The following is a 14,518-nucleotide window of genomic DNA, read 5'->3' as shown; positions in this document are numbered from 1 at the left end:
AGCAGGCACCAGACTGCTAGAATAAAAATTATAATTTGTATTTGTGATTCTTGTGAAGACAAGTTGTTGAACTGTAGCACCCATCGTCATTCTAACTAAGCCAGCAGAGTTATAAATTGGTCAGAGTGGTAGAAACAGTGTCCAAAGATGGGAGCATGACGGGTGGTTAGGGCAGTTCTGACACGCACTTTGGACAAGGATGCAATGATCTGCCCGGGAGGAGATGCTCCCTCCAATTGAGGCTTTACACGAATTGCTCTTGCAGCCATGAGATGCCCAAGCAAAGACATAGGAGGGGAGGGCGGAATAGGGCTTCCGAAAAGAGCCATATGTTGGAATGTATGTTAAATCTACTCTACAGGGTCCATGTGAATTGAGACAGCATGTGGTTACTTGAAAACAGTGGACATGAAAAATGCCAACAACAACAAGACTGCCCTTTGAGCCAACTGTCATTGGAGCAAGAAGACCAAACGAAGAAGCAGTCCTATTGCTTGGATAAGGCCTGTGAGGTTAAAAAAAGGAGGGAGAGCAAACAGAACCATCTGATCCAGGACTCCCAGGCTTCTGAGGTCTGGCAGAGATAACCAGGGAGGAGGGCCCGGTGCCAGGCCCAGGCTTGGTGGGGAGTGAGCTCTTCCAGGCCAGGAGAAAGCTGGTAAAGGCAGCCCGCCAGTTTAGACATCCATCAAGAATTACCTTTCGAGTGCCAGTGTGGAAGCCTAGATCGTGGAACCCCAGAAGGTTTAAGAGAGATCACATTTCCAAACCAGACTTTCCACATCCCAGTGTCCTGGGGAGAACTTTTGATGTGAACATAGGGTCAGTGTTTGCCACTTTCAAAGAATCATGAAGAACACGAGGATACTCAGACTGAAGAAGGGCAAATATCTCACTTTTCAAATTAAAAAATTTAAAATTTTTTTTTAAAAAGGTAGATTTTGGAAACCAAATACCAAGAGATCTTAAGAGAGCAGCATGATTCCTATGACAGAACTCTGATTCCTCATCAGTCTCCAAGAATTTGATGTAAACAGAGGAATCAGAAAGCTAGGAAGAGGGCTGAGGTGCTGAGTGAGAGGCTGAGTTGAGAGATAGTAATAGGCTGGGAGATGAGCCTAAATGAACAAAATGACATCTAAGAAAGGTAAATGTGAAAGTCCCACATTTAAGTCTCAACTAAACATGCAGGACAAGAACTAATGGAGAAAACTTAGTAGCAGTTCACGGGGGAAAGGCACATGGCCTTTCATTGACTGTAAGCTCAATGTGCAGCGACAACATGGGGACGTGGCAGCCAAGCAGCCTGAGTGGATTTAGGTTGTGTTACAAAGTGGGGATGTCAGGGTAGTGAGACTCTTCCCTCCTCCAGGCACTCCACTGACAACCGAGTTCTCACTCCTGGATATTCTTTGTCCAGGGCCTGCATTTTTAAGGGAGATGTTGACAAACTAGGATATATCAATAGAGGCAGGGTTGATGAAAAGTTAAATTGAATGTGGGGGGAAAAAAGCAACACAAACAGGTATTTATTGGGGGGAGAAAATATAGGGGTGGGCAAAAGTAGGTTTACAGTTATGAGTATGTAAAACAGTTTATTCTTGTATTATTTATTTATTAATTGTTGTATTTATTATTATTATTATTATTATTATTATTATTAACCTACTTTTGCCCACCCCTGTATTTGAAAGGAAATGGCAGGTATTTAGAAACACTGCAGTGTATGTCATGGAAAGAAAATACACATTTAGGGGTAGCACACATAACTTCAAAAGCATATTAACAGAGACAAATCATGTTGTCTTCTAGAGCGATCTCAAACCCCTAGGTGTTTTTTGAAGCTTCCATAACTGGAGTTGTTCAGAATTGAAACAAGAAAAGGTCAGGAGTGACATAGAGAAGGGTCCCACATGGACCACACTTTAGGAGCCTCTTAGAAGCCAAATCTAATGCTTACAACTCTGGTCCTTTGAACCTCTGGACTCTGGCTTCTCCTGGGTGCACTGCACAGAAGCATGACAGATGGGAACATTTTGTAGCCTCTGTGCCTCTGATCCTGGCAATTGGTTTGGAAGACTACAAAAAGTCAAAATGATTTTCCACACTTACGGGAGGACCCGGTGGCCCTGTGTCTCCTATGGTTCCAGGTGGGCCTCTTGGGCCTGGCTCGCCCATAAGTCCCTTGTCTCCCTTTATGCCTTTGATGTGACTCCCCGGAGGTCCAGGGGGACCAGGCTCACCTGAATTCAGAAAGAGCCCGTCAGTACTGCATGCCGGGGAGCTCGGCAGGTTCTGTCGGCGATTCTTTGGAAGAGAGTTCAGACCCTGTTCCTGACCATTACCCTGAACAGTGTCCCCTTTGGGAGGGTGATGGGATTGTGGTCAAGACAGAAGAGATAATGCCAGTGAAGCACCTGGCACAAGGCAAGAACGGTTTCTCCCCGATGCAGGTCTATGAGAGCAGGATCTTCTCCAGCTCCGTACCTGACACAGAGCAGGAGTCACTGGTGAATGGATGCATCTCTGTCTTTTAGGCTAATTTGGCATTTACCAATTTTACAGACCATCTGCCTCAACAATACCAACAGGTTTCGGGCACTCTGTGTGAAAACCGGTGGGTATGGGAAGGTGGAGAAGACCGGAGGGAAAAGAAGCAATAAGGTCACACGAGGGGGAGTTGAAAGCTTCTGATGTTAAACATTATTTTCATTCTTTTATCTTCTTTAAAAGTAGACCCTCTACCTGGATTTCCTCTTGGGCCTGGTGGACCTCGGTTTCCCTTTTGGCCAGGGATGATCGCACCAGGGAAACCTGGTGGCCCTGGGAATCCTGGCACTCCCGGGGGTCCTTGAGGCCCAACGTCTCCCACTGTCCCTTTCCTGCCGGGAAGGCCGGGGAAGCCTGGCGCTCCTCTGTCTCCTTTCGCTCCTGCAAAGGGAAAGGCTTTATAAGTTTCCGTAATGTCCCTATACTGGGAGTTATCGTTTGTGGTTATCTCTAATAATGTGTTAAGATTCACTATATATATAATAAAAATAAGCTGGTAGAAGAAATGCAGGTCTCGAGTCAGTTCTGCCTTTGATTAGCCATTTGATCTTGAAAAAGGCACTTCACTCACTTTGTCATATTCTTATTTTTAAAGTGAAGGTAGGATCTGACCTAGCTCAGGTCTTCAAGGACCCAGTGAGGTAATAAATGGAAAAGTGAGATGGAAAAGCATGGTGTAAGGTCTAAAGTGTTCTGTAAATGTAAGCCATGGTTGTTATTATCTGGTGAACTTTCATTAAAATGACATTATTTAATCACTGAAAACTCAGTAGAGCTCACAAAGCTAAAACTTCATGGCAATGATGTGTGCATTGGAGGTGTGACCCAGTTCAATCCAGGCAAAGGAACAACAAAGCTGTAATCCCAGCTCTGTCCTCTGGTTACTCCTCCCCCATACGGCAAACTCTACTCTGCAAGGGATGGATGTGGCAGGAGCTTTGGATTTACCAAGGAAGACCCCCAAACGTCACTACTAAATAATAATATTTTTCAATAACCTTCAAAAACTTGTACTTTGACATTCACGAATGGAAAAATGCTGTATAAGTTTAAAATAAACTCCCCCCTCTTTCCCATCTTTGTGTTATTAGAGGAACAGTAAGTGGCATAAAAATAGGAGACACATATGATGGCAAGAAGACAAAGTGGGGATGAGGCTGCTGGCACAGGAAGGGCTTGGGAAGCTATTATGCGGGGAAGACTTAAAGTGAGGATGGAAATAAAATGGATGAATATTGACTAGCCTTTTGTCTATCATGTTCTTTAGCTTTTGGATGCCCATAATTAATGCTTTTAAGGTGTTTAGATGATTTCAGCTCACTCTAAGCTGTGAAATACTGTATTTGTACAGCAGTCTGGCAATGGTCTGAGGCACCAAATTGCTGTCTTGGGTTGTATGTTCCAATTCCATTCAAATTCTTCCTTGTTTTATGATATGGTTTCTTTTTAGGATTTGGGAGAATAAACTAATGAAAAGGATTCAGACCTTCCACGTTTCAAGGAACTCTTCTTCATATTTAGTTATCCTAGGGGGATTGAGGTGCATAATCATTTACTTTCACAATTAGGCTATTTGTTATTTTTGACGCTTTTTTAAAGCTTAAGATGTGGGCATTTTATATCAAATTTTATTTCCAAAGAAATGCTAAAGATTTTTCATTCCAAATGGTTAAATTGGGAATTTAGCCCAGGAAAATGAATAGAAACTCTCCTTTTGGACATAATGCTAAAACTCGTCTGTGACCTAGACTGGGAAAGCTTTTTGCTCATGGGTGAGGGAAGTGTGTGAGAGAACGTGGGGATATTGAACTCATCCGCAAAGATGATCACATCATCCAGAAACAAACAGGAAGGGGCAGCTTTTGTCTATGTTCACAGTTGAGCTGGTAGGTCAAGAGGAAGTTCCTGCCACTCTGAGTTTCTCAGTAGCATCAGACTACTTCTTGCTGGTTCTTGTGAGTATTAATAACCAGGGTTTAGGTGTCTTTGCTAATAAAATTCTCAAATCCACAGGACCCATGGCTGAGAAGGGTCAATAAAAGATACAAGTAAGCTAATGTTTCTTCTGGCAGGTTTCTCTACAAAATGGGAAAACTTAAGCTGCTTATTTTATGAAACACTGGCATGAGAAATTCAGAACTACAGTTTTCCAATGAAAAACTTTTGCCCTGACCGGTTTGGCTCAGTGGATAGAGCGTCGGCCTGCGGACTCAAGGGTCCCAGGTTCTATTCCAGTCAAGGGCATGTACCTTGGTTGCAGGCACATCCCCAGTAGGGGGTGTGCAGGAAGCAACTGATCGATGTTTCTCTCTCATCAATGTTTCTAACTCTCTATCCCTCTTCCTTCCTCTCTGTAAAAAATCAATAAAATATATTTTTTAAAAAAAAAGAAAAACTTGTGTGTGCTTTGAATGATATGCTCAGTAAATTGCCAGGTCTGAGATGTTAACAGACTTTATCAAGAGTAGCGCCACCCACAAGCTGGCTCTGGGGGTTGGAATCAGAGCTGTGAAGATGATAAAGTGGGAAAGGGTTGGCATTATTCCTGCATCTAAGAAGAGCTGGGAGGGATGCTCATTGAGAAGCCACCAATTTCACCTTCTCCTTTTAGGAAATGATGCCTTTAAAACATGCTGTCAACAACAAAGCAAATAGATAAGAAGCCTTTTTATTTTTAAAGACTTCCATAGCAGGAAATTCTGAAATTGGATCACAGTTTCTAATTCATTCACTTTGTGGTAATGGTAATAATGAAGCATTTTTACTTGAATACGAAGAATAGAAACATCCTATTTTACCACTGGGACTCCTTTAATTCCATATGTTTTTGTTTTATAGATCAAGCATATTGCATTAGATTCTGTCCTTGAACCTGTGAGTCACAGGGCCAAGAAGGAAGAACTGCTCACCTTGAACACCAGGTTTCCCTTTTGGGCCTGGAAGTGCCCCCAGCAAACCTGAAAGAGGTAATTTTGGCATATTAATATTTTACATGTGGTTGATTTCATTATGTAGATATGATTCATTCTACTAGGTCAATTTAACCTTGGCAATAAAAGGAAGTTTAAATGATCACACACCCAGAACATGTTAAAGATTGTTCTGTCAGAAAAGAATCTCTAGAGCAGTGAAGGGTTAATAATTATTAATTGCTAATTAATAATTAGTGTTACTAATTACTTCATGCAAAATAAAACTAGTAGATCCAAGATAATGAGCAAGTTGTACCAGTTTCTCCCTTTTCTCCTGGTGGACCAGGAATCCCATCGCATCCTTGGTCTCCTTTCATACCCATTGGTCCAGGGTTTCCTGGGAATCCTGGAGGGCCTGAAAAAAAAAAGTCATTCAAAGAGAGAACTTCCTTCCTATCAATGGTCTAATGTGCCAGATGTGTGTAATTCTGATAAAAGTGTTTATTTTGCAGAACTGTAGTTCTGTGCAGCTAACTTCACAATGAAAGCTATGAACAGACTAATACAATCCTGAGGACTATCACTTTGGAATGTCTAGGTTGGCAGACCTTTGAATTAGGTATAAATAGCTAGCCTCACTCTTCTGCATTTCTGTCTGAGGACTGAGTAACGAGGCTACCTTCTAAAGAGCAGTCGTGGCTCAAAGCTACAGCTAAGCAGAGAGTTCAAACTCAGGGGGAACACGCTTCCCTCAGGAAAGGGCGATAGACAATAGACAAAGTAGAGAAGGAACCTGGAGGGCCTTTTGTTCCTGGAAATCCAGGGAAGCCTTTCATTCCTTTCGACCCCATGTCACCATCAGGACCCGGCTTTCCTATAAATGGAGAGAGAGGGAAAGGACAAAAAATACCGAAAGATAAATGGTTACATTGGCTGAAATGGTCGGTTCTTACAGTCAACTGTGCTCACGCTGGTGTTCAGGTGACTTGTACCTGTCACCTCAGGCTTTTTCTTGGGTGCTACTTCCCTAGAGAAGCACAGCAATGTGTTGAATCACTTTGAAGGGTGTGCATACAGCAATCACGTGGGCCACTCGATACCTGACTTATTGCTTTAATTGAGAATTAACAGCAAATCTGTGGAACCTTTTAGTGTTTGAAATGATAATTTAAATGGTATCTGTAAGTAAGACCTGCGGCTGCAACCCAGTAGCTTAGCAGTTGTTTTTAGTAAAGCAAGACAAAAACTGAAACCTGAATTATAAGCAAATAAAAAAGAAAGCCAAAGTTTGACCTCAAAACATGCCAGAAAAAATAAAACCACAACAGTGTTATGGGTTGAATTGTGTTGCTTCCTAATTTATATGTTGGAGTTCTAACCCTCAATATTTCAGAATATCACTCTACTTGGAGACAAGTTCTTTAAAGAAGCGGTTAGATTAAGATGAGGTCACTAGGGTGGGCTCTACTCCAACATGACTGGTGTCTTTATAAGGAGAGGCTATTTGGACACAGACACAGAGGACAGACATGGGGGAAGGTGGCCCTCTCTGAGTCAAGGAGAAAGGCTTCAGAAGAAATCAAACTTGCCGATACCTTGATCTCAAACTTCTAGCCTACAGAATTGTGAGAAAATAAATTTCCATCTGTGTTGTTTGTTATGGGAAACCTAGAAAACTGATACAACCATCATAAGATTGGACAACGAACTAACATTTCACGTCTTTAGGCTGAGCTCCTCAGAAATTTTGGGGAGCACCTCAGAAGTTTTGTTTACGGGAGCAGCTTTTTAGATCTCAGTCCACCAAACTGGCTCATCGGCAAATAAGGCTTCTCTTGATTAATCTTCTACTCCTTAGTATCTTAGAATTTGAAGATCAAAGTTGAATAAAAGCAATTATAATACAAAAACCTAAATAGCTTTCTGTCTACAGAGACAATTCTAGGCAGTGAGAGCCATGCCCTCTGCTCTCAGAGTAAAGCCCATGCTCACCTGGGTGGCCGGGACTTCCAGGATGTCCAGGGACTCCGTCAGGTCCAGCAGGCCCTGAATATCCAGGTGGCCCAGGTGGCCCTCTTTCTCCTTTCATTCCCACGATACCTGGCAATCCTGGTTCTCCCTTAAATTCAGTCAAACACCTTTAAAATTCTCATATAAGCAGGGTATGTGATCAGAATGAAGTATAAACTATATTTGTTTGCATTTATTTATTATTATTAACACTAGAGGCCCAGTGCATGAAATTCGTGCACTGGTAGGGTCCCTAGCTGCTGCTGGCCGGGTACTCCCTCCCTTCCCCCAGCTGCCAGCCAGCCCTGCCCCCTGGTCAAACTCCTAGACGAACTCCCGGTTGAGGGGACAATTTGCATACTAGGCTTTTATTATGTAGGAATATTATTTAGCTGGTTAGTTAGCAATTCATACTGAGTATCTGCTGTGTGCCAGTATTGTGACAGGTGTTTGGAAAAGGGGGCTACATGTTTTGTGGGGCCCAGCCCAAAATGAATATTCAGTTCCCTTTTACAAAATGGTAAAGGAATTCAAGACAGTGACATCAAAGCATTGAACCAAGTGTTGCTGTCCTTCTTAGCACCCAACCTCTGTGACTACATGGGTCACACACCTACAAAGCTGGCTCTCACCAGGAATATAATAACCATATACACATGTGTGATATATACAGTCCCTGCTTCATGGAGCTTTAGAGACCAGTGGGGAGATAGGAAATAATCACACAAAGGTATAATTTCAACTTGTGATGATTAACTCAAGAGTAGGAAAGAAATAGTTAGACCAAATGAATATATGTTCTACAGATATTATGCATGCCGATAAGTGCATGTCAATCATATGTAAAAGAAAGCAAAATCTTCATTACATCTGTACTTCAATTTTTTGATAAACCAACACGTATGGATTTCATGGTTACAAAATCTCCATAGTAATTGATTAAAATATACTACTCTGTTACTATGATTTGCCAGTCTGATAAAATGAGCGCATTTTTTTTGTTCAATGCATAGTTCTGAACATCTCTTCTGTGGTTACCTATGAAAACCCTAAATCTAAGTGAAACTATTAATTAATTGAATGTGAATTAAGTATAAGACAATTCCTCACTGAGAAAATATCTCAGTGGAAACAGTGTCTCCCTGGCTTTCTGAAGACCTAGTCTAAAAATCAAGGGCAAAGGAAATTTATTTGTGCTCCAAGTAATAAAGGGTTGCTTTCTTGGGTCTGTGTGGCTTCTAAACATTTTCTTTTATGTTGTTTTAGTAATTACCACTGGAGAACATGATTGGTGGAAATCTTTAGGAAAGGTAATATTTTATGGGCTCAAAATTGTCAGGGAAAAGGCCCCCTAAGCAACAAGTTTTATATATTTGAGAGTCATATACTTTTGAAAGTCTGATAAAAATGTAGACTCTCCCCTAAAAAAATTAGCATTCATTTTACATTCAATTTCAGGAGATTAGCAGACTTCTTCGGGTTCCATAGATGCATGGAAATCCATGTTAAAACCCCTGCTTATGGGAATTCATATTAACCATTCTCTAGTGATCTAGCTCTGGCTTTTATTGTAAGTACACACAGAAAGATTGGAAGGAAATGAACCTAAAAAACCCAGCTGAGCTTCATGGAAACGTTTGGTGAAATGTTTGGTTGTTACTTGGTACAACATCCTAGCAAGGGCTTCAACCTCTAGTTAACAGCACAAGCGCTGAGACCATTGAGACAAGATACAATTCTGTGTACTGGAATGAAAGTATAGTTCTGAAACAATTAAAATACATGTATGTATCTTAGGATTTTGTCTACTTTTTGATGATGCTCTAAAGTTATTTTACTTTATATCTCTTATTACAGTTTAATAAGTCAACTGTTTTTTATTATAAGGTTTAGAAATTTATTTTTATAAGTCTGTGTGAGGTGAGTCCACAGCAGAGACTGGCTACTTTGTGTCACAGAAAACAAACACTGCCCTGGCAGATTGTGTGAGTCACTGATCACTGCCTCCTTCTGGCAGCACACTTAAATTGCAGGGACAATTATGAGAAATTCCTTGAGAGTTGAAACTGACAGGAATACATTAAGAAGTTGACAGCTGTGTAATAGGCATCTTCAGTTGTGAAGATAGGATTAAAGAGAACCCAAATGCCTACCTGAAAATATAATAATATTTAAAATGTTCTCTGCTCACATCGAATCCAATAGTTATTGGTATTTAAAGGGACTCACCCCACCACCAAAATGTAAGTACTTCACTGGCTGATATACCTTGGGTCCTGGTGGTCCTGGCCTTGTGCCTTCTGAATAACCTGGCTCTCCCTTATCTCCTTGGAAACCATGAATACCTGGGAAGCCTGTTTTTCCAGGGAGACCTGGGAGTCCCGAAGTTCCTCTCTTTCCTTTGGACCCTGAAATTAGGAAAGAAATCAGATAAAAGAGGTAAACACAGGGATCTCAAAGTGTTCTACTTCCAGCCTTTGCACAAACCACCTTTCTTTTAGGAAGTTGACTTTTCGGTATCACTAATATACCAGGTAGTCATAATGGATTATTTTTACACAATGTAAATATTATTTTGTTCTCACTAGTGTTCTAGTTGCACATAGTGCATTTGTCTGAAAGTAAATCTAGTTGTATTACACCAACTTTCTAAGAAATGGGAAATCAAAACAACAAAAAATCCAGAACTGGGATCCATCATAAGCTTGTAGGCTCATAGCAGGATCTTATACATTACCTGGGAACCCCATGTTCCCCATGCTTCCTGGCATTCCACGGGGGCCTGGTTCTCCAGGATTCCCATTGCTTCCAGGATCTCCTCTGGGGCCTTGAGAACAAATAAACAGTCATGTGCCCTGCATAGTTCCTGGACACAAGCTGCTCAATAAATACTGGTTGCCTGCATGAATTTATGTATCCAGAGCAGCCAGGCCAATTGGTTTAAGTACTTGCTAGCTGCCTTTTTGCCTTCATATAAGGAGGGGACTGAGGACCCAGAAATGTAAACTTAGAGAAAGTTAGGTTCTTGTCAGCAGGCTTTGATTTTGAATATCAAGATCATCCTAGGACCAATGCAAGGAAGTAATAGATTTCTACACTGAACATTTATTGCCATGTAATATATTTTGATGGGATCACAGAGAATAAGGTGGCTACTTTATTTTTTTAAAAAATATTTTATTGATTTTTTACAGAGAGGGAGAGGGATAGAGAGTTAGAAACATCGATGAGAGGGAAACATTGATCAGCTGCCTCCTGCACACCCCCTACTGGGGATGTGCCCACAACCAAAGTACATGCCCTTGACCAGAATCGAACCTGGGACCCTTGAGTCCGCAGGCCGGCGCTCTATCCACTGAGCCCAACCGGTTAAGGCTAAGGTGGCTACTTTAATTGTTCAAAAAATTAGTTTGCAAACTCAATAACCTGATTAAAAAAGAAAGAGGCAAATTTGAAAACCTCTAAAGCATTATCTGGTTTTCTTCTATGATATGTAATATTGTGATAAATTAAAGTTTACAATACATATTAGTAGTTTCAAAATAACATTTTTAGTACAAAAATGGAACTTTGTGCATATTAATATTTTTTAGTTAATACAGGCTAACTATACACACCTTCATTTTGGTTTAATTTAGAAGCAAATTTCTGTTAGAAGACTATTAGATCAGGATTCACATTCATACCAGAAAGTCTAGAAACACATTTTTGTTACATTTAGATTTAGGGAAACTTAAAGCCTGATATTTCAATTAGCAAGTCCACTATACCTGATGGTCCTGGTGGTCCAGGTGGCCCTTTGAGTCCTTCTAACCCTGGTAACCCGGGAATGCCTCTGTTTCCTTTCTCACCCGGCTGTCCTGTAAACCCTAAAGTTAAACAATGTATTAAAAATACAGGTTAGAATTTTATCAGTTATCCACATCCTGATTAACATTGATGTGATATTGTTATAATAGGATATAGAATATTTATTAAGAGAATGGGCCAATGTGGACTTACCTCTTTTTAAAAACAGGATTAAATGAGAATATTAGCACAGTAGCTGGCATGAGTTAGCTCTCAAACAAAACCAGCAATTAGCAAGCATTATAAGAATTAGTGGCCTAAATATAACTTCTTCTTGCTTTATCTTAGTGATGCCAGAGGACCATGTTTGTGTCTACACTATCCCATTCTCAGTCCATTTATTATAACTATGGTGTATTAACTAATTAGCATATGACAGACACTATTCTCTTTTATTTATCTTATTTAATCTGCAGGCATTCTCAGTCTATCCTCAAGCCTCCCCAGATAGAGTACAGAGATGAGAAAACTGGCCTAAGAAGTCAACGGACTAAGCTAGAGGCGCCCTGTCCATCAGTAGTAGTGTTGGGACTTGAACCCAGTTCCACAGGCGGGAGAACTCATAAACTTCCCACAACACTGTCCTGCTTTTGTAGAACATGGCTTTGATCACACTATTTTCTAGATCAAAAAATATTACTCACTGCCTTTTCATACACACACCTGCGTCTCCCCTGCAGACTCCTTTAGGAGAGGACCACAGTTGTGCTTACCTGCACCCTCAATACCTCATCCATTTGCAGTGGATGCCTTTGAGTCTTTGAGAAATTAAGATTTCAAAAATGGGTTGTATTTAAATTAGAGAGGCCTACAGCACCTTGTGCAGAATTTGTTAAGCAAATCTTTATCCATCTTTATGTTATAAGCATAAAAATATTTCTTGACTACAATCCCACTTCTCAAAATTACTCAACACAATATGGTTTTGCAACTGAAGATGTTCATTTTTCTTTATTGTTCCCTGCTATGAAAGCTTAATCTGCAAATATTTCATTTTACCCAGCAATTCTCTTTTTTTCTAAAATTACTTGGGATTAAAATTGGTCAAGGAGACCGTAAGGCAGGCTTTCTTAAAATGTATAAAACAGTCTTCTCCAAAGGATTTTGAGCATGAGAAGCAATTTGGGATGCAAATGAGAAAAATTAATCCTGACGGCTGATGGAATATAGTGGAATGTGGAGTGGAGGTTTCTATTTCAGGCAGGGAAGGTTTTTATGTGGAACTTCCTAAGGGTTTATTTTTCAACTTACTTGGCAAATACGGGTTTTGAGACTTACGGTTTAAAAACTGACTAGGGAAAATTTAAAAACAGCTGACCAAAATGCAGAGTGGACTTAGAAATAAAGACTTATGCATTAAAGAGGCAACATATTATTGTGCAAGGCACATGAGACCCAGTTCTAGTTCAGGCTTGGGCCACCAACTGGCTATGGGACTGTGGACAGGACACTAAACACTGGCCCTCACTGTTCTCAATTGCCAACTGGAAGGGTTTGCCTGGATAATTCTCAGTTTTAGAATCAGCTCTGATGTTCTGGTTCTAAATGTAAGGCAGTCTGTACCTTTGAGGCCTGGTTCTCCTTTGTCCCCCTTTAAGTGAGATATTTGAGAAGGCCCGGGAAGTCCTTTAGCTCCTTTCTCCCCCTTGGCTCCTGGGGGTCCTCTCTCACCCTTTGCTCCTGGGATTCCAAAGCTACCTGTAAGACAGGAGGAACCACAGCAGTTCCTTAATTCTTTAAGTAGTTCATAAGGATGCAAAAGTTAACAGTGCTTACCATAAAACAAAACAAACAAGCCAAAACACTTGACAGTGCTGAGACCTTCATAAATAGTTTCCTAAAACAGCCTGTAGGGAAAAAAATGATCCCGTTCAATTGAGAAAAAGGAAAACAGGAAACAGCAAAATCAAATACATGGTTTCCTCAGAACTAGTTTACCCTCAGAGAATAAAACATAACTTATGTTGCTGTTCCTTCCGCCTGATAACTGGAAAGCTCTTCCATCACTTACCCTTCTGTCCTGGGGAGCCTGGGGTCCCAGGAGGCCCCGGAAGGCCAATGTTGCCCGGGTAGCCCATCATCCCAATGGTACCTCTTTCACCTGTTGAAACAAGTAACACAAAGCATATTCAGAATGAGAAAAGCAAGTGCTTTCTCCATAAAATAAATTATACTTAGAAGGAGAAAGTGGGAGCTGAAGGAATGGTTTCTGTAAATAAGAAAATAACCATAATTGTCTAGGAGATGGGTCAGTAACCAGTCTCTTATTACATCATGTATGTGGAAGTCATTGGTAGCAGATCACATTTGTGGATAAGAATAGAATATGTTTATGTTTTGGACTATTCCTCCTCCCCATCCAAGACCAATAGCTCATTTTATTTTCTCCATAGCTGTTGTCTAGAGTTGAACTTATAACTAATGTATTTATTATTGTCTCACTCACTGTCAGAGGTGGAACTTGTCCATTGATATGTCCCTAGGGCCTAGAACAGTGCTGGCATGTGATAACAGCTCAATCATATGAATGAAAGGATAACTTGCAGATTAAGTTGTTACCTATACTCTTCTCTAGAGGAAAGGTCAGTGAGGTTACATGCCAGGAGAATATTGGAATATTCTTCTGAAACATATTAACTGTCAACACAATGATGAAATAAAATGGACTATAAGGGAATGCTATGAATAACCATATGCCAGCAAATTAGATAAACTACAGAAAATGGACAAACTCCTAGAGATGCCCAGATTACTAAAACTGACTCAAGAGGAAATAGAAAATCTGTTTAGACCCATAACAAATGAATAAATTGAATTAGTAATTTATAAAATTATCACAAAGAAAAGCCCAGAACTGGATCACTTCACTGATGAATTCTACCAAACATTTAAAAAAATATACCTTTTCCACAAACTCTTCTAGAAAATGTAAGAGGAGGGAACACTTCCCATCTTGTTCTATAAGACCAGCATTACCCTGACACCAAAACTAGGAAGAAACATCATAAGAAAAGAAAAAAGACAGGCCCATTTCCCTTGTAAATATAGATGCAAAAATTCTCAACAAAATACTAGCAAATCTATTTTAGTAGTAACATATAAAAAGGATTACACAGCAAAAATAATCATTAGTTTCAGTGGAATACCTGAAACTAATATGATATTATATGTCAACTGTAATTGAAAAATAAACATAA

The 14,518-nt window shown here is 40.3% G+C and overlaps 1 protein-coding gene across 5 annotated transcripts in view; it reads right to left on the bottom strand.

Annotated features, from left to right (window-relative positions):
• The window catches only part of COL4A3 (collagen, type IV, alpha 3 (Goodpasture antigen)), a 130,222-nt gene that overhangs the window by 19,137 nt on the left and 96,567 nt on the right, over positions 1–14,518 (bottom strand). For all 5 annotated transcript variants that reach the window (XM_014531046.1, XM_014531045.1, XM_014531043.1 and 2 more), the window contains exons 33-43: positions 13,333–13,422; positions 12,885–13,019; positions 11,243–11,341; positions 10,210–10,299; positions 9,741–9,880; positions 7,455–7,581; positions 6,256–6,336; positions 5,779–5,877; positions 5,460–5,507; positions 2,746–2,931; positions 2,113–2,243 (exon numbers count right to left, since the gene is read on the bottom strand). In XM_014531046.1, the coding sequence (XP_014386532.1) occupies positions 2,113–2,243; positions 2,746–2,931; positions 5,460–5,507; positions 5,779–5,877; positions 6,256–6,336; positions 7,455–7,581; positions 9,741–9,880; positions 10,210–10,299; positions 11,243–11,341; positions 12,885–13,019; positions 13,333–13,422 (1,226 nt within the window). The remainder of the gene's footprint in view (positions 1–2,112; positions 2,244–2,745; positions 2,932–5,459; positions 5,508–5,778; positions 5,878–6,255; positions 6,337–7,454; positions 7,582–9,740; positions 9,881–10,209; positions 10,300–11,242; positions 11,342–12,884; positions 13,020–13,332; positions 13,423–14,518) is intronic.

Source organism: Myotis brandtii, unplaced genomic scaffold (genome assembly GCF_000412655.1).
Source record: "Myotis brandtii unplaced genomic scaffold, ASM41265v1 scaffold79, whole genome shotgun sequence".
Lineage (NCBI taxonomy): Eukaryota > Metazoa > Chordata > Mammalia > Chiroptera > Vespertilionidae > Myotis > Myotis brandtii.
The sequence above is the reverse complement of the archived record's forward strand: the minus strand, read 5'-3'. Positions and strand labels throughout refer to the sequence as shown.